Source organism: Ambystoma mexicanum, chromosome 3p (genome assembly GCF_040938575.1).
Source record: "Ambystoma mexicanum isolate Mex_15411 chromosome 3p, UKY_AmexF1_1, whole genome shotgun sequence".
NCBI classification, from domain to species: Eukaryota; Metazoa; Chordata; class Amphibia; order Caudata; family Ambystomatidae; genus Ambystoma; species Ambystoma mexicanum.
Window position 1 is genome coordinate 732,343,901 of NC_090925.1, and position 20,935 is coordinate 732,364,835.

At 44.3% G+C, this 20,935-nt stretch overlaps 1 protein-coding gene across 1 annotated transcript in view; it reads left to right on the top strand.

The window, feature by feature from the left end:
- Positions 1-20,935, top strand: part of STK36 (serine/threonine kinase 36) — a 682,518-nt gene that overhangs the window by 109,086 nt on the left and 552,497 nt on the right. Inside the window, exon 8 of the mRNA XM_069651602.1 lies at positions 4,580-4,806. Coding sequence (XP_069507703.1) covers positions 4,580-4,806 — 227 coding nt within the window. The remainder of the gene's footprint in view (positions 1-4,579; positions 4,807-20,935) is intronic.

Sequence of the window (20,935 nt, forward strand, 5' to 3'; positions counted from 1 at the left end):
TTTACTACTTCGCTGCTTAATTTCCATTCAACCTGGGGCTTTGGGTTGGTTTAAATCTGTGCATGCTTTTCTACTCATTCGGTATTCGTTTTGTTTACACACAGCCCCCTCGGAGTGCCCCGGTCTTGAGTGACATTCCCCTTTACTCACCTGTAGCCGGTGGTCCTTTTCGTGCAGCTGCGACGGCTCACATCTGCTCTGCCTGCTGATTTGCCTTTGACTGTGAGCCCCACTTGCACTTCTGATGCTTCTGTGTTCGTGGGCAGCTCCGCTTCTTTCCACGGATGCTGGCAGCAACTTTGCTGCTTTTCCTTTGCCTGCAGCTCCAACTGCCGTACGGAGGCTCCCACATCTGTGGAATTCTGATGGCCCAACTTGCCCTGTGCTCCACAGGTCTGCGGAATCATCTGCCGCATCCTGGCTTCCATTCAGGACCCACTACGGCTGATTGGGACTGAGGGAATAGAAGGATTTCCCCTTGCCCCCTGGTAGGCGAACTCTGGGACAAGAGAGCAATACTTGGGATTTGTTGTCACTACCTTTCCCAACTACCTTTGTCACTACCTTCCCCACAACTGTACTACTCTCTTCTCCACACTACTCGGTAACCCTCTGTGCACAAGGCCAATCACTTAATGGATAAACTACTGTTCCCAAGAGTAGTAAAGTGAAATTGACATTACTTACCTGTTTTTCCTATGTAGGTCCAGGATAACCCATCTTATGTCGAAGTACTCGGGGGTTACTTAGTAGCCCCTTTTCCTAACTAATCATGTAAAAAAATGTATGTTACCCTCACGACTTTTAATGGCTGTTGGCAGTGGTTTAATTTTCCTACCATTGTGCGTTTTTACCACAGGCTGAATCCTCGGCTGCAGTATTGCACCCATGGGTGCCCATTTTGTCAAAAAGGGCCATGGCTTCTTTTTTCACCATGTCTTGCTTGTGAGGTCTTTCTTGGGTTTTACTCTGTGTGCCAAACCAGGTTTGGACCCTTTGTTCGTTTTGTCTTTGGCGGACAGTGTTGTAATATAGGTTGTGTCAGGCTTGTGTGGAATTCTACATTGTAGAATTCCACGCTTCGTGTTCTAGGTTTGTTTACCTACGGGTGGGGGGGTTCCAGCACGTCAGTTGAAGGAGGTTTCGGTGAGAGCTGGAGCGCCGCTGGCGCAGGTTGATCAAATAAACAGGTTACACACCCTCCACCGTGTATGCTTCGTTATTACACACTTCAATTCTGGAGCCCGCCTCAGGCTGCAGTGTGTCTGGCAGGGCAGGAAGCGAGGGAGATGCCCGAAACTCCATGTCCTTTGTCTCCATAGTAACCTGAATGCACCCAGTGCTGGTTGGCTGGCTCGCTGTCCTTGGAGGACAGACACCCTGCTGTTGAGTGACAGCTAGGCTGCGAATGAACGGTAGAAACCTGCATAAAAGGCGAGGTCCCTTGGACAGAAGGCAGAGTTGACCACTGGACGAAGAATCCGATGAAAGAAACTGGAAGAGAAGCTTGCTGCACCCTCCTGGACCGTTGGTTTGCCCGGTGAAGCCTTGCTGCACTGCTGAAGCTCTGAATTTCGTATAGACTAGAGAAGCCCGGAACGGACAACTTCTTCCCTTGGGTTGGTGGGACCAACAGACCCCAAGATGAACTTTACTGGAACCCCTCTCCCTGCTGGCTGTACTTCCTTGCTGCTGCTGGAACTGAGTGCCAGGGGTCAGGAACACCAGGAAAGAGTGCATTGTCGTTAAACCAGACCCCCTACTCCAGGAAGATCTTGAGGACCCTCCTGAAGCAGGACGACCCACACCTGAACCACCGCAACAGAGTGCTGTACCCCAGAAGCAATGGAAGCCTACAAGGTGTCCAAAAATTGCGGTCGTGCTATTTGCCGGTATCTGTAACCGCAAAGTGCTGCTGATTTGGAAAGAGCCCATTGCGGCCGCCAACCTTCAAACTACAGTGCAGGAGTCCTCCAGACATTCTTTCTCTTGTCTCCACGACTGCGGCCCAGGAACCCAGGAACTGCAGGACTTTGTCCTAGCTGCCTGCAGACTCTTCTCTTCTGACCCATTGACATTGTGTTTAACTGTCCCTCATAGGTGGTAGATAAAGTTACTTGTATTGCTGGGAAAGGGTTCACCTATACTTCATTGAGGGATTGTTAAGTACTCACCTGTTCAGAGAACTTGTCAACCTTGGTTTCCTTCCCTAACCTTTCCCTTTTCCACAACATTAGCATTGCCTTTATGTGTCAAAGGTGAATCAATGTCCACAGTGTCCTAGCAATTGAAGTCACCTCGGGGTGTAGGAAGTGTGGGTTTGACATCCCAAAAGGGTATCTACTTCTTAACTTGAATCTGAGGAAGTGTATTTGAAGTGTATTTTACTGTTTCATATTGCCCTTTCTAAAGAAAGCTTATTTTAAAACTGACTGTTAAATATTTTACTAGAAAACATTGATTATAAGTGTTATTTGTATACATGTAACTGTGAATCTCTATGTTGCATCTCTACAGCTCACATTTACCCCTCTTGAGATAAGTTTGGCTGCTCAGTCACTACTCTGCCAATATTTGTAGTACAGACCTATACCAATAATTGGGTTTTCTATTGCCAAGAGGACAAGGCCGGTGTAGTCTCCCACAGAGTTACTACATACAATCCTGCCTAACAATGACCGGCAAATTGTCTCTAGAACTTAGATAAAGACTCTGGCTAGCATGGGACTTAAAAGGCATGGCGTAAGACAAGATTATACTGCACAAAAACATACTGGCACAAGGGGGAACTTGGGCTCTCAGCTGTAACCATCCCCCTCTGGGAGGGGGCAAGGAATTGCTTTGGCTTTCTCCCTGGGAGCCCTCCCACCCTGGCTGAGATGGGTGCGCATCCCCTTTTGACAAAGCAAGGTACTGGCCTTGTCATACTAAACATAGGTGGTAATTACCCTTTCCCTTGGAACACAGGGATGCTTCTGAAAAATCATCTTAACACAGCAGGCTTCCCCTTGTCAGTGGAGAAGCAGAACTTTGCCTTAAGTAGGACAGCCGCATGTAGAAAAGCTTCATAATGGAGCCCTCAGCATACATCTTGGCCTTCTCCGCTTCCTCATGTCCAGTCCAGATGTTGACTAAGGATGGCTCTATATCAACCCCTAATGCCAACCAAGCAGATATGGGGGTTATCCCAGCCCTTCAATCACAGGACATGCACCATTCAAAGAATTAGCGGCCAGCCAACATCCTATCATGGCATCATGCAGTTGGGGGATGTTGATTAGGGTGTCTGGTTTACCTCTACCCTTACTAGAGTGGTTCCCATTCATCTGGTGCCCTTTGTGCAGTGCCTTTGAAAGCCAGTGGTTAACAAAGACTGGGCTGCACAAAGAGGTAGCCATTTTGTCTACGATAAAATACAAATTGGTATCCTTGCATTAAAAATAAATATGCACAGTAGTTTGCCATTCTAAAAAATACACTGCTACTTGCCTGTCAGGAGCACACTGACTTTGTGGCCAAATCGACAGAGGGTAAAGAAAAGGGGGTACAAGGGTACCCTTCCCATCAGACTACAAGGACGCCCATTTAAAAAGGAGCCAAATGTAAGTGAGGCTTAAAAATCTTTATTTGGCAAAATGAAAAGTTTCAGGATTCAGAAAAGTTAGCAAAATACTTGGAGGCTAGTAGTAGCAAAAAGAAAAATCTATCCTAACCATTCCTGCCTCCTTTTTCCATGGGCATTATCTTCCGGCTTCGGTGCTCCAGGCACTTAATTGGTCACCTGATGATGGTCAGGGGAAGAGATGATAAAGCACCTTTATGTTAATGTGGGGATTGAACACCAATTTAGTGAGCAGATGCTACAAATCACTCCTGAGTATTCGGCATCTGCCATTAAACAACATGTACCTCTGGGGAACCAGGAGCTAAAACATAGCTTACTGTCCATATAGCATCCACATGAGATTTAAACTAAACGTTTTTATCCATTATATGTGACCAATTTTGATTTTAATGACTACTAGATGTGTCCTAATGCTCCTTTATAGATAATCCAGAACACGCTGAGTAAAGCGTTGATTTCTGACATTAGGGCATCTTGCACTTTTCGAATTCTGCGACATGGTCTACTTACTCTTTCACCCTTCCTAGGTAATTAGAGTACCATTTAAAATGAGGTTATAAGAACCAGTTATTACAGCACTTAGATGATGGAGGAGTCTGGTGGGAAAGGTATTATAGGAACACAAAATTCGTGGTATCCAGCTAACCAGTCTCATCTAGAGCGCAAGCTGGAGCTAACTAGTTCCCTCCAGTTTCAAACCCTGATGTCTGGCACTTGGTCACAACACTCAACTGCAAACATCAATCATGCAGAAAGTGTCTTCTGAATAGTGCCAATGAGAACTTGTGTTGCTATTCTAGGCACTCTGTTCCATAGTCTGTCTTATTCTAGCCATGATGGACTGAGCCTGAGTGGTTCTGAGGTGGAAAGACTTATGGTCTGTCTCTGAATGGATATTGTATGGAAATAGCCTGCCCACCTGTGTGTGTACTAATTCTTAGCAACTCTTTGCAGGAGCTCATGAGGGAAGATATGCCACTCAATGATGAGGCCAGAGATGGAAAAGCAGAACCTGCACTGGCCCAAGGTCAACAGCCTTTGAAGACTCGGCCTCTAATGGAGGGGTTTGTACAGAAGGACAGGGTCCCGGGATCAAGGGTTCCAGAGTCTCCAGCTGGCGACCCAGAAGGCAAAAGGAGCCGAAAGGAATGGGATATTGAGGTATCTCCACCAACACCAAGGTGAGTCCGGGAAGTTAATGTTAAAGGAAATTTGTACCGTGCACTATCGCCACCGGAGTGGTCCCCTGGTGCTCTGGTGGATTTGAAAAGGGAAGGGTGAGGGGGTGAATTAATGGAAACCGGAGGGAAAAGTGCAAGAGAGCAGTGATGTGCTATTGGCAGCTTCAGTTCGGTTAACATCGTTCGCTGAGCTTGGGGTGCTTTCCGGTCGGTAGCCGCCATGTGCTGTTGTGCGAGGCTATGTGTGGTTTCTTTTGTTGCGGTGTAGTGAGGTTTGTGCGGTTTGTTGTGCTTTAGGGTTGTGGTTGTTTGGTTCGAGTTGGACAGGTCTATGAAGAGGGGTGAAATTGTTAGTGAGTTGGTCATTGGCATCGCTGTCTAGAAGTGATGTGCAAAATTTCCACGTTCTTTCTAGATGTGGTGTGTGAATATCTCTGCATTTCTATCTAGATCTGGCACTGGATAATATTACCAATCCTTTTTATATATGACGCACGCCAATATTCACAACTATATCCAAATGTGGCACTGGTCCACGTTCAAAGATCCTGTCTATATGCCAAGCAAGCTTACATTCATAATTCTATCTAAATCTGGCATCAGTGATATTCCCAATGCAGTCTAGATGTGGCAATGGCTAATAATCGCTATTCTATCTAGATTTGGCACTGGCCGACATTCACAATCCTATCTAGTTGTGACGCAGGCTATTCACAATTTTATCTAAGTGTGGCACATGCTAACATTCGCAATTCTAGCTAATTTTGGTACTTGCGATGAATGACAACCCTTGAGGTAGAGGAACTGGAAAGATTGGTATGTGAAGTTAATCACTTACAGTCAGAATATAAATAATAAAACAAAAAAACAAACTTCGCTGAGCCTCGGGAGTGGAAGGTGGAATGGTGGGTTTTGTGCTCTGGAGGAGGAGATGGTTGAAGGAGGGTGTGATTATCAAAAGAATAGGTCATGGTCTCTCCTTTAGATATAAGCGTGTGGATAGGAGGGGAGCAGCCGGGTGCAGAACATTGCAGCTTCACACACATGAAAAATTATTAATGTAAAGACTCACCCCCGTCTATTACCTCTCCACCCTCTTTTGCCCATCACCCTTTGTTCACCTGCCCCTTATCTGTGTCTCCCTCACAACCTCTCATTTTTACAGTCTTTAGTTTTCTCAACTTTTTTTACTCACTTATTTTTTTCTCCATGTGCCTCTTTCCTGTTTGGTTTCAGTCCACCTACTGTCTTTTAATTAAAAAATGCTTTATTGGCTAAACTTGCAGGTCTACAAGTTTTTAGAAAGCTTCACAGATTACAAACCTTAGTCTTCATTTTACGGTAGTCCTGCAGTCTCTGATCATGTTGCAAACTGACACGTATTTTCCTATTTTTTTTTCTTTCTTTTTTTTTCCCTGTCCAGTTTGGGTTTTCTTCCTGCAGAATTGGGTCTCCTATTGTTTCAACGAGCCAGGGGGGGGGGAATGGTTCCCTTCCCTTGGTATCCTTTTGGAGTACACTGCCAGGAGAGTGACTCTCTTCTCCTTGCCGGTTTGTACTGTTCAAAATGATCATCCATTTTATTTTTTTGTAACATGTTTATTAGTTTTCATTTTGTTCCAACCATCATTATTGCAATACATTATTCTCTGCAGCATATTATATAATATTCCTAACCCCAACTTTTCCCTTGTCCCACAACCTAACTACAACTGTAACCACTGCTGTGATTTACAGAGCATTTGCTGGTCTTTCCCTCGTCTTTAATTATTTATTTATTTGCATTTATAAAGCGCACAAGCGGCCCTGGGGCATTGTGGTGCTGTTACAGAGTGCTTAACTTAACATATGAAGACACTTCACCAGTGACAAAAGCATGGAATAAAGCAGATACATTAGGAGAATGTACTTTTTGCTGTTGGTGGGTTACAGAGAAACAGCAAGTATATTCAGGTAGATACAAATGCAATTGATACTTAACACAAATGCAGTAGATATATTTAACAGAAAAATAGTTTTTTAGTGTTTTGCAGAAAGTGTAGTAGGATCTTTCGTTTCTTAGTGTGGTGGGCAAGGCATTCCATTTTTTGGGGGCAAGGTGCTGAAAACTGGACCCCCCTGCTTTTGTTCTTTTGAACGTGGGAACATAAATCTGATAGGAAAGGTGGGTTCTCGTAGGTCTGTTGGAGGAATTGAGTGAGATTCTTTCAGATAAATAGGGTGGGGCTTCTGATGAGAGGCATCTGTGAGAGATGGCCAGGGATTTGAATAGTATGTGTTCCTTAACCGGTAGCCAGTGGGCATCTTTCCTAGCTTGGGAAATATGTTCCCTTTTGGGGATGCTCAGTGCTTCCCGGAGGGCATTGTTTTGAGTCATTTTAAGTTTGTTCAGGTTTTTTGCAGAGGTGCCCAGGAATAAGGCATTGCAGTAGTCCAGCTTTGTACCTACTGTTGCTCTGGTGATTGAGAGGCAGTTTCTGGTGGAAAGAAAAGGTTTACTGCATTGATCACTTTAGTGGTGAGTGCGGCTGAGGAGGCTATGGCGTTAACCTGGCGAGTCATGGATAGTGAGGAGTCAATATGGACACCTAATGTTTTAACAGTCGAGGAGACTGTGATGGTGGTGTTGTCAATGTTGAAGGTTTTGTATTGAGGTCGGAGCTTGTTGAGGGTTTCTCTGGTACCTACTACAAGGATCTCCGTTTTATCCCCGTTGAGGCAGAGGCCGTTTGTGGCCATCCAGGTCTGAATGCCTGAGTATATTTTGGTTAGTGCTGCTGCATCTTCATCATAGGTCCCAGTAAGTGGGAGTAGTACCTGTGTGTCGTCAGCGTAGTTGGTGTACGCTATGTTGCGTCAGTCGAGATCTTTGAATAGCGGGATGGTGAATATGTTGTAGAGTGTAGGGGCGGTGCAGGAGCATTGAAGGATGCTAGAGTGTATGGTGGTAGGGGATGCAGATTCAGTCTCTGAGAAGAGTTTCATGAGTCTACCATTTAGGAAACAAGCCACCCAGGTGATGGCTTCGGGTGAGAAATGTGCTTCATTTTTTAGGTGCATGCCTAGGATATCATGATTGATGAGGTCAAAAGCAGCGGACAGGCCCAAAAGGAGGAGAAGTGCTGGTTTGCCTTTGTCCATGATATCGCTAAGTTGAATTTTAAGATCAAGTAGGGCTGACTCAGTCCCATGTCCTGGTCGGAAGCCTGACTGTCTTTTACCTAGGATATGGTTTGCCTCAAGATATTGCTGGATTTGCGTGTAGGCGACTTTGTCCAGGATCTTGAGCAAGAATGGCACGGTGGTGATGGGCCTATAGTTGTTTGCGATTTCTGGGTCCAGAGTGTGTTTTTTTAGAAGGGGGGACACCCAGGCTTCCTTTAAATTGTCTGGAACAGTGTTGGATTTGAAGGATGCGTTAATGAAGGATTTGAGAAAAGGGGCAAGAGTTTCTGTGCCGTCTTTATTTAGTTTGGCTGGGCAGGCATCTCCTTTACAATTGGAAGGTTTGATTTTTGTTCATCATCTCTATTACTTTGAGTTCAGTTATTTCCCTTAATTTAAATGGGGTTATGGGGGTCTTTGGTGGTAGGAGGTGCTACGCTGGAGGTGGACTTGTGTTTGGGGCTAGTGGTTGATTCAATATGCTGTGATAAGTTTTTGTGGACAAGAAAACTTCTTACTAACGCTTAATTCCTTTGGTTGGGCTCTGTGTAACCTTTCCTATTTCTCAGCACTCCTTTCCCTCCCTCCTCATCCAACATCTCCAGTGCCTCAGGATGGTTTGTCATCGGGCGAGGTGAAAAGATTCTGCATTAGTGTATTCCAGGTCATAATGTCATCAGTGCTTTCCCTTCTCCCTGTTTGAATTGCGTCATGCCACACTGCTGCTTCTGCTATAGACCATCTCCTTAGATCCTCCCACCATCTGTCTATGTTCGGGCCATCTCGTGATTTCCATGCCATGGCGATCCTTCTTATTGCCAACACCCATGCTAGGTCTATCTTCCTGTTTTCTCGCTTAGCTTTCTCGGGGTGTCTAAACACCCCAAGGAGGCAGGTGTCGGGCTTCCATTCATGCCCCCTTTCCTGAGCTGTGATTCCATGACCAGCCAGAACTACCGAATAGCCGAGCAGGACCAGAACATGTGTTCTATTCCTGCTCCACACCTCGGGCACCCCCTTACTTCTCACCCCAGGCAGCGTGACAACAGCTGTGGGGTCATGTATGCTCTGTGGAGTGTGTAGAATTGTCAGCTTTAATCTAACATTTCTAGAGACTTTCTTTGGGTTGTTGTTTGTTTGTTGTTGTTGTTTGTTGTGGGTACCTCAGTGCTCTGGATCATTCTGCTGTTGTGAATTCTTTGCCACCTTCTGATTCCCACATGCATTTCCCTCTGTTTATGTCTTTGGGTAGTGCATCTAGTAGCCCCTGGTACAACCTGGATACCCTGTGCCCTCCTACGAACATGTCCTACAGCAGCCCCAGTACTCCATTCCCTCTGCACTGATTTTGGAAGTCTGGCCACTTTCCTTTTATTGCATATAGTATCCTGGAGTATGTCATGAATTGCCCTTTGTGTATTCCGTATGTATCCCTTAGATCTTGGAACTCAAGGAGCTTGTCTTCCAAGAGCAAGTCTCCAATTGTCACTGCGCCCTTTTCCTCCCAGCATAGCCTACTCTGAGCCAGGTCTTCCCGTTTCTTCCCCCAAAGGCTGCCAAGGGTATCTATGGGGAATAGGGTTCTTTATGCTTTAGTATCTTTTTAGTCCTGGCCTATATCTGTCTGCCGAACTGCAACAGACCTGAGGGATCTATCCTTCCTTAGCCACAGTACTTATTTTTGCAGGTATGGGGCTATTCCAGTGCTCAGTAGGGCATGTTCCACAGTCTCCGAGTCCGCCAGCCACCCTGCCACATGCTGCAACTGTCCAGCCAGGTAACGGAGTTGAAATGCAGGAGGCGCAGCCCCCTTCCTCATAGTCCCTGTACAACACTTCTATGCCCACCCATCTTCTGGCATTTTCCCATATGAAACCTCCTATTACTGATGTCCGCTCTAAGAAGGTCCTCAGGATGAGGTACTGGACGTTTACGAAGTGGTATAATAGGCAGGGAAGGGCCAACATTTTAAGGAGCACTCATTGAGAGGGGCAGTTTCCCCCAAAACTTGATGGAGGCTTCTAGGCCCGATTTTGCCTTTAGTGTATTATGGCGATAGGTGTTCTCCCTGTCGTGAAAAAAAAAAAAAATTCGATCCCCCGGTACCTAAAGGTGTTGGTCTTCCATTGCAAGCCCAAACATGGTAGTCGGTCTTCCTCTACACCGACCCACCCCGCGAATGAAAATGGGCAGGATTTTTACCTACTCACTGAGGTCCCTGACAGGTTGGCAACATTCTCCATCGCTTCTAGATAAGACTCTAGATTTTATTCCAGGCGTCGCATATATAGCAGCACATCTTGGGAATATTGCCAGGGGTTACAAGGCCAGAATGTTTAACTTGGGGGATAGGGGGCAACCTTGTTTTGTGCCTCTTCTTATCGGGAACTGCTCCGATATGTATTTACCAGTCCGCACTCTAGCAACTGGGGTGAAATAGAGCAAAAGTATCCATCTCATGAATTTCTCACCTATCCCAAAGCTTGTCAAGGAGGCAAACAGCCATTCCCACCTGACTGAGTCAAAAGCTTTCATGGCATCAAGTGCAACTACCGCACAGCCCTCCGGACATTTTTGTGTCTTATCTATTATTGCATGCTGCCTTCTGTCATTGCCCTTCCTGGGACGTAGCTGGTTTTGGTCCGGGTGTACTAGCGACCAGATCACTCTCTTCAGTCTCTCAGCTAAGACCGCTGTGAGGATCTTGATGTCCTGGTTGATAAGTGAGATTGGACGGTATGAATCACAGTACTTCCCATCTCTGCCTGGCTTTAAAATCAGGATTATAATGGATTCTTCCATGCTGCGGGGTAGTTTCCCTATCTCGTATGCTTCTTTGAGGGCTTCGAGTAATTTCTGGGCTACCAAGTCTTTAAATTCTTTGTAAAACTCTGCCGGTTGACCGTCTCCCCCTGGGGTTTTGCCCGTGGGCAGCACGGCCACTACCTCCTGAAGTTCTTCAATTGTGAGAGGGGCCTCGAGCATATCTCTTTGCTTGTCTCTAGTGTGGGCAGGCCAATATCGGCCACGGTCTCTTTAATCTCTTGCTCTCTAGTGTTGCTCGAGTCCTTATACAGGTCTTGGTAGAAGGTTCTGAATATCTCGATTTCCTTTTGCGTCCTCCATGTTTCCCCATGTTCATCCAGTATTTTGGTAATACCCTCCCTGGCGTCTGTACTCCAGCCTACCAGGTTTGTCTTCTTGCCCGTGGATCTTCTCTGTGTATTTTGCAAAACTATATCTCCCCAGCCTCTCCCAGTGTTCTACACATTTCCTCCCTCTGCCTCCTCTTATCCAACCCCAGAGCTCTCCATTTGATTTTATCTTCTGTACTTGCCAGATTCTGCTCCAGGTTCTTTCGAATTCCCACTGCCTTGGCTATGGCCGCTCCCCTTAACACCACCTTGAAGGCGTCCCATGTGGTTTCTCATAAAAGTGTTACATGAGAAACTAGACAAAGGGGATACTAAGTAACCCCTCCAGCACCGTATTCTAAGATAGTGCGTGCTGGGTCTAGAAAGTTACAAATGTAAGCAAAGTCATCTGCTGACCTTTTTCTTGAACCTAAAGGTACTGTACAGTCTAAGAGAACTTACTTCTTGTTGTGTAACTGCACTTGTTCTCTGTTGGTGAGACCTGTTGTGGTTGCTCTGTAGAGTTGCTGATAGCTTCTTTACTTCACAAGTCTGAACAGCTTGTGGCCCTGCTTTGAATTCTTATTTTCTACAAAGACTTCTAAAACATCGTGCAAGCCTTTTGCTTACCTGCAAGAAGTGCTTCAGCTCACCTAGACGTTTGCCCAATTGACTTTGGACTAGCCTGGCTCCCTGAATGACTCTTCTGCCCTCTTGCATTGTGTTTTGACGTCCTTCCAGGAAGGGGTTAACTAACTTTGCATTGGGGGTTACCAAAAGTACTTACCTGCTTCAGAATATTTGTGTGATCTCTTGTTCTGTTCTAATAACCTTTTTATTTGCCAAACTCTTAAGTCTGATTCTAAATGCAAACAGTGGTATATTAATGTCCACAGTGTCCTAGTTACTAAAGTCACCTGAGGGTGTAGGATACTGGATACTTCCGGTTCCTAAAAAGTAACGCTTGATTCTCAAACATTTTACCTTGTAGAATGGATCATTTACCCCTTTGTTTAGAGACAACAATAGTTCTTCAAGAACCTGACTACAGCAATCTGTAGTTTGACTAGTTTACCGTGCAACATGTCAAGCCATAGAAGATCCAAATCCATGCATTCAGTGTTTGGTACGTACTTACTAAAGTGGCTAATAGGTTAATTGCTTAGTCCATTGCACTTAGTCAGTAGATGCTCCAAGGTCTCCCGGTTCTCCTTTTGCTTACAAAATCTACAAAAGGAGAATCCCTTGCTCTGCCTGCTTCTGATGTCTACTATTTGTCCCATGCATAGCACGTTGAAGCAGAATCTCATGTATTCCTGGCTCCAGGCTCTATCTGGAAATTTGATTGGGTATGGTGCAAGCTCCCCCATCTTCTTACAGTCAGAAACCATATGATTATATAAATGGGTCATCTTAACCTCTTGGACTGTTAAATTCCAGTCGGAGTGAAGCAAAAGTTTTTTTACTTTCATTGGGTTCGTGATAAGCGTATCTCTAGGGATCCCCAGTTTATCTAGGACTTCATTTGCTTCCTCCAGCATGTCCCTGAGATACTTAAATGTCGGAGCACCACTACTGATGCCCCTACCCATAATATCATATAAAGTTGTATCCTTGCTGGTTATCAATTTCCTGTATAGAGCCATTCTATGCCATTCTATGGTGCTTCTAATCGAGTGCAGACCAAGCTCATATCTTATTGCCACCAAAGGCACACATTTCGGCAAGCATCTCGCCATAGATTTGACAATTTTGGATTCATATACTGCGACTTCCATCCTACACCATAGTGGTGCTAGGTCTAGTCCATAGCATAGTTGGGGCACTATTCTGTTTTTATACAGGCGGATACACGGAAATAACGAAAATGTACCATATTTTACATCAATTTTGCATAATTGAGCTATCATAGGGCCGGTTTTCGCTTCCAATAGAGCCCGAAAATTTGTCTTGTTCTTGTTTCCAAAAACTGGGTAGCCAAGATATCTTATTGCCGTCCTTGTCGGTAATTTCTCATGATTTAGGAACAGTGCATTCGTTTTTTGTTTTCTTATGCGTCAGACATACAATCACTGTTTTGGAATAATTGATTTTTAGTGCATTTGTGAGGATGTATTCTTAGTTAAGAGACATTGGAGACCTATGGAAGTATGATCGTAAAGAGTCACGTCATCTGCATAGGCAGTCCACTGGATCTTAGTGCCCTGAACTGTGAATTTATGACCAACTTTTTGAAACTCTCTACCATGTCAGAGAAGTATAAATTAAATATTGTCGGAGCATATATGCATCCTTGCCGCAGGCCATTTTTAACTCTGATTTCTTGAGACAAATTTCCCTCCATGCTAAGTCGAACCTTTAATCTAGAGTCTTGGTGCATATTATATACAATTGACAACAGAGAAGCAGGCATCCCAAGGTTTGCTAATTTGGTCCACAATATTGATCTATCGACTAGATCAAAAGCAGATGTTAAGTCAATTGACGCTAGGTAGATAGGAAGATTTCCAGGGGTCCATGCCGCTCTTTGCATGATGTTAATTAATAGACCGCCTGCATCTATGCCTACGTTCTTTCTAAAACCAAACTGAAAAGGTGACAGGATATTCCATTGATCCATCCAGCTCCGAATGTGCTCTAGAACAAGGCTTGAGAATATTTTGGAATCAACGTCCAACAGGGCTATTGGTCTATAGCTGGTTGGTAGAGCCCTATCCCCTTTCTTATAGATTGGGACTATATAGGACATTTTCCAACTATTTGGAAAAAGATGTACCTTTATGATGTCTTTGAAAAGAAGAAATAGCATTTTGGCCCATAAGTTAGCGTTCCCCTTCATAACCCTGTGACAGAGCAAATTCGGCCCAGGAGCCCTAGATGGAGAGCTTTTCACAATAATATCTTCAATTTCTTTTACGCAAAATGGGATATTCCATGTGGCGTTTTCAATATCTTGAGACGGAATCCATGCCACACTTGGGGGGGCGATACAGGCTACTAAAGTGTCCTTCCCATTTCTCTGAGTTGACGCATGTTTGAGCTTTAGTTTGGTCTTTCCCTCCATTATTGACCAAAGCCCAAAATCTGCGGGTATTTACATCATACAACGATCTTAACATATCCTCTGCGTCTCCCTGATAAAGATTTGCACGCATGCACCTTAACTTGTTTTTCCATTTGTTTTTTATTACGTGACGTTCCCGAGCTTCCGCCTTTGTAAAGGAGCCTACGTGATGCCTGCGAAAACCACAAATTTCACGATTTCTACCCTGCTTAAGTATTTTCATTTCTTCAGAGTATGCATGTTTATGCCATTCTTTACTTTTTGCCTTTTTCTTCATTCCCGCTTTGCCTCTGATTACAAATTCGATGTAGTTCACAAAGGACTTGTGGCAATACATCTTTTTTTTTTTTTTTGGGCATACACATTATTTTGGAAAAGTATGTTGACTTTCTCAATATTCGTTTTATGCCAGGAGATTCTGTTCAATTGGGCATTCGCTACTACTCTATTATAATTTTGGTCCTCGCCCCCATCCATGTCTACCAGCAGTGTCATTTTTTGCATTTTCTGGTCACTCTCCTTAGTACCAATAAGGACAAAATTCTGGGCAAGATTAAAAGTATTGGTACAAACAAAGATAAAATCTATGGTGGATAACCATTTTCCATTAGACCATGTTGATTTATCCATTGAGTCTTCCATTAGATCATTTACGACTTGCATGCCCCAACCTCCCAAAAAAAGGACCCAGATGTCCCCCTGTTGACGTTTCCGCGAGTCGACTCTTTCGCCAATCAACCGCCCAGACATACATACATTCATACCTTCTTCCAAGCATATTTCTGAATTGAAATCCCCACACATAATATGTAGTTCCTTATTCATGTCCTAACATTCTCAAATTACAATATCTATTGCATCGATAAATGCCTTTAGGTCGCATTCAGGTTGCCAGTATATATTTATGATTAAAAGGTATATGGGTTGTTCGCTGCAACCTATTTTCACTAGGGCAGCTATGCAGCCTTTATTTATATGGAATTTTTTAGAGTTGTATAATCTATATTGTTCTTAATTGCGATTAAGTGTCCCCCCAACGGTCTCCCCTTTGACTTTTTTTGGGCTGGTTCCTGAAAGACAGTAAAACCATCTAATACTATCGGGGTTTCCGGCCACGTTTCTTGGATAGATGGGAACGAATGAACAGAGAGCGCTGAGCATGTATTGTAAGAATACAGTAGAGCTTGCGATCCCCTAGAGTGCCATGATAAGAAAGTGAGCTTCGCAGTACTCTAGGTCGCGTCTTTCATGCATCGAATCTTGGAGATTGATTCTCTCAAGGTCGATGCGAACCATCTGGCCTCAGCCACCTCATTTGAATGTGTCTCTACGTTCGTATCTCTTGCTCCTTCTCGATTATGTCTCCCCTGCAGCTCACTGGGGTACCCTCCCATCTCCCCTCCCTGTTTTTTCCCTGAACCCTGACTGAAGTTTACTATATCATAATCAAATTGTTGCAGTGCCACTCCTTCAGTGAGCGCAAGTTCATATGTAGCTCTTGAATAGAACACAATCCTTACACAATTGTATCTTGTTGGGTGTATATAGTCAATGAGCTTAATGTCACTAGATGTGATTAGGGAGAGCCGAGGTATCTCATTGAACAGGGTGAGAATCCGCCCTCTATTCAATGACGGGGGTCCTCCTTTTGTGAGCATGATATTTAATATGACGCAAGGCTCGTCCACAAATTTCGGCTCCCTCCATTCTCTTCGATCTTCTGGCCAAGCACTATATATTGTTGGCTCTTGCCCCTCTGCCCTCAAGTGTCTACTTGTTTCCCACTCCCTATTCTCACCTCTCTTTGTCCCTCTTTCCTTCCTTGTCAAGATTATAATCTCTACCTTGTTCAAGACCCTGCTTTATGTTCCTCATTTCGGCTATCTCCCTGATCTGGTCTTCAAAATCCTTAGCCTCGTTTCGGGATTTATTTGCTGTTGGTCCCCATCCTTACATTCCTCTCCCCTGTCCCTCCCACCTTCCTGTGTATTTATCAAAACCACCCCTTGTTTCTGTAAGGTCTCCTGTGTATCTGGGCCAACTTCATTCATTTGGGCCTTTGGGCTCTGTTCATTCAGTTTATTTTCTTCCACTATCTCATGCATGGGAATGCTCTGCTGTTGTCCCTCATACCTTTTTTGCCCTTTTTGATCAGATAATGATAATATAGATGGTAGAGTGGGTCCAAACTTGGAGGGGTTTTGAAAGATTTTAATAAGAGCCTCTTGTACCAGTTTTTTAATGTCTTCGCTAGGTATCACTGACTCCTCTCTACTATTTTGATCCTCCGTATCTTGCCCTCCCACAGGTTCAATCTACTCATGCTGTCTAGAGCTGATCATGGTCGTTTAGGCTGTCTACTGCCTTAAGGACTATGTTTTCGTCTTCTGCTTTTTCTACCATTTCAGGAACTCTGTCTACTATTGGCTTTTGCTTATTTTTAACGCCAAAAAATTGCTGAATACTCCTTTCCTCCTTGGGTCCTTCTAATTTACTTCCATTCAGTTTCTTTTGGTCTTTTCCTTTGTTTACTTCAGTTATTTTATTTTTAGGATTGGCTTTACCCATTTTCCCTTTGTGGTTCATAGCTTCTGATAGGGTATTCTTGGCTTCTCCATATTCCTTACCATTTATCTGCAGTATGCTTCCCACAGTACTGTCTATAACGCATAGGGTACTTACTGGTTTAGAAATATTAAGAGTGTGGTTTTTGGAGTGTATTTGTGTGTTACTATTATATTGCCCCCTTCTGAAGAAGGCTTACTCTAACGGACTGTTACATAAATCAATAATTGTTTAATCAAGAAACCTTGTGTGTAAGAGTTTATTTGAATACTTGCCACTGTGAATCTCTGTGTAACTCCCCTACAGCTCACATTGACCCCTCTTGAGATAAGCCTGGCTGCTCAACACGCTACCAACCTGTGTAGTACAGACTTATACCAAAGGTTGGGTTCCTAGTGCCAGGAGGTCAGGGTTGTTGTAGTGCACCCAAAGGGTACTGCATACAATCTTGCCTAACACCCATGATAAGAAAGGTCTCTTAGTCACTTATACTCCACTCCAGTTCAGAGAACTTTCGTACTCTGAAACACTTGTGTACGAGCGCGACATAAATGAAATTTCATTTAAATTCAACTTGCATAGTATAGTCTGGGTAGATTGCCAGTATTACAGTCTCTCGACGGATCTCTCCTGTTCTGCAGAAGGCTAGGATATTTTCTTTGTCTCGGAAGTTCAGTATTTTGGCGATAATAGATCTGGAAGGTGCTCCGGGGGTGGGGGGGGAGATTTCTCGTTACCGCTCTGTGAGCTCTTTCGAATGTGAACCCCTGTGATAATGATCCTGGGCCAATCTACTGTAGGAGCTTGTTTTCTATGTATCTGGTGGGGTCTCTACCTTCCGTCCCCTCCGGTAGCCCCAGGATTTGGATGTTGCTTCTTCTTGCCCTTCCCTCCGCATCTTCAGCCTGGTCCTGCAGCTGCTGAACTTTGATCTTTATTTCCTGGACTGTCTCCTGGAGCTGGAGGTGTTAGACCGTAAATGCGAATGCATAGCCCGAATGATATGAATAGTATGTTAGCCAGAAGCAAATTACATCACGTGACAAACATTGGAAACCATGAAACCTGAATGTGACCATTGGGAGCCCATTTTGCAGATGCCGGCCATTTTCTTTTCTGTAACGCTTTGCAAATATATTATATGATTTATATGATTCAGAACCACATACGGTGCAAGGCCACAGCTTGAACTCTGAAATGCTAACGTAGACAGCAATGTAGAGCCGTGCTGAAATACATAGTTTTCCTCTCACTGAGGCCTTGAAGCTGTGCAAGAGCCGCGTCTAATCAGTAGCCCATGTGCCGGTTTGTCTTGCAAGCGCTGTTGTAAAAGGCAGTTAAATGTGAATTATATGCAATTTACGGTGCTCCTTCAGGAAGGATGGTATTTTCTCTGCTCAGAACTGTCTGACCCTTAGCTCATGGGCCGCAGCGAACAGATCGGTTGGAATGTCTCCCTGCTAGAACATGACATCTTCCCCTTCGCCAGTGCCCCGTTTTCCCCATAAAAGAAAATTGTCTCTGCAGCCTCTGCTAGAATACTCATGTTTAGACTGAAGGAAGACTTGTCACAACTCAATTACTGAACCCTAGCTTGTTCGGTATGTATAAAGGCGGGCCGAATGGTATTGTATAGAATGATGTATTATGTATATATATGACTGCTTTAGCACTGCTCGCTCTCTCTCATCTCACGGTGTCTGGGAACACATGTCGTGAGGCATTGAGACCCGGTCGGCCGACTGAGATACTTTATGAATAAACCAGATTTGTTTGGAATTCGAACCTCACGACTGGCGTGTCATTTAGTATATGGTTATTGTGCCTTTATTCCATATATGGTCTAACAAAGATGGCGCCCGAATAGAGACCCTACCTGTGATGCTCCATCGCATACGTTGAAGGCAAGGACGAGTCGAGGACGAAGTTGTCGGACCAGGATCGGAAGGTGTTCGTGGTGCCCCTGCAGAATTGATTAGATACTCCTCCACAGATCTGTACACAGCCGATCCCTGATCGACGAGCAGCGGCTAGAGAGAATCGAGGCGAGGGTCCTGGAAGCGAGGCAAATTGTGCCAGACACATGGTTGTGATGATTCTTGGTTGCGCCTGTATACAGCCGATTTGCATCCTGAGAGACAAATTGATTGATCAGGTGAGTCGTGCCCCGATCCTTAAATGTCCTCATGTTGGTTGAGTGTTGCACTTGCAAGTACAAGCGCCCAGGGCAAGAAGAGGTAGGAGTTAACAATGGCTGGGAAATTGTCTTCCTGTCTAGTGAGATTTTTTTCACTGCAGTAGACAATCTTTGGAAACTGGCCAGGCAGCACCACCCGGGGGTTCGCCGGCACATGATATGTACATTAAATACGGAATAGGGGCAATAGTTTTTAATGTGGTTTGGCATAGGCAGACCAAACATGTATCGAACCTTCAGTGGCCGAATAATGGGAGCTTCGAACTAGCGCGTATAGAATATTTAGAATCAGTTTTGCTAGAGAAAAAGGCAACACCTGCAGCGTTCGACGTTGTAAGGGACTGGAAAAAGGAAGCGAATCAGCGCTTGAAAAGTAGAGAGAAACATGCACGTAGACATAAATCAACCGTAGAGAAAGCGCTAGACCATGATCAGCAGAAGCAGACAGAAGCCATTAGGAACATGGATAGAGCCTTCCAGTTAGACATACAGAAAATATATCCTTCACAAGATTTGCATACATCGGACGAACTGATAAATAAGATACTAAATGAGCGAAGAAATGATCATCCAGGTACTGACCCAGTTGCCCCGCCTCTCTTTGTATCTCCTTCTGTAGCTATTCCCACGATTCCATCTGCACCTGCAGTAGCTATCCCATCTGCGGCCATGACATCATTCCCTCCACCTCCTTCGGAGCATGAGTTGTACGCTTTAGTTGGCAGTTCTGCATCAATGGGGCCTGAAAGAGGAAGTATTAGACTGACTTGTAGTACAATTAGCAAGGAACGGAAAGAAGAACTGAAACAGTGGGCTGAGACGTATATTGACGATGGCAATGAAGTGGCTGTGCAAAGTTCCATATCTGATCATAGAGGCCTTGGTGAACAGCAGGTGTTGTTAGAATGTATTGTTAAAATATGGAGTGATTTGACTAATACAGTCATACCGCAAAAGTTGCGTGATTTGATTGTCCTTTCCAATTTGCGAGATAATGCAGTGAAAATATGAGAACATGTAGGGCGAATATTTGTGTTTAAGCGAGAACTTGATCGATTGCATAAAGAGATAATGAGTAAGCGTGAACCGCATATGTCATATGTGCAGAAACTATTTCTTCCGCCGTCGAAACCTGTTAGTGAAGATGTGCGAATTTGTACACGAGATGCGCTTAGGTGGATTATGGATGCCACCATCTCCCCGATAGAAGTGCATGATACTTTTAGTCAATACACACCAGAAATGCAGAGAAAGGTGTTACAGGTCATGGTTGAGTATTTACAGGATGAATGCATGAAGGAGAAGGTTTGTTGTCCTGCTGATTTGATGACGATTTATAAAAGAGCATTTTCCCCCCGACACCGGAACAACTGCTTTTTCTCTTGATTTGGCTTTGTTGCTTAATAAACAAACAGATGCAGAATCCCCTACTTTGCAATTACCTATGAGGGAGGTGCCTCCCACATTTGTCCCAAAAGTAGAGGTTGCTGCTGATGGAGTGATTCCAGCGCGAACAATAGAAGCACATTATATTGCACAGTTTGTACATGTTCCCTTTTCTAGGCAAGAAGTGAACACTATAAAGCAGACGGTTCCTGACATTAGGAAAAATCCTGCGTGTTTCTATAAGGAAATAGAATCTGTTTTGAATTCCTCTGTTTTTACACTGAGTGACATTGATTTATTGTTCCCTGTAATTCTTCCTGCGGACATATGCAAGCAGATTCGAAGTATAAATGATGCGCCGATGTTAGGCGATACAAGGGAAACTTTGATCAGAGTTCATAGTGAGAGAAAGGCTGGGGAGAAACCTCTGCAAGTAATTTTAACTTTGCCTTCATGAATAGTAGAGAAATTGAAAACTTTAGTGCCTGAGAAGAGAATAGTTTGGGATAAATTGACTGCTTGTCTACAAGGCAAATCGGAAGGAGCGACAGATTTTTGTTAACCGTTTCAAAGATGTATTTGCAGATTTCAGGGGTCAAGATCTAAGTACCGAACCTG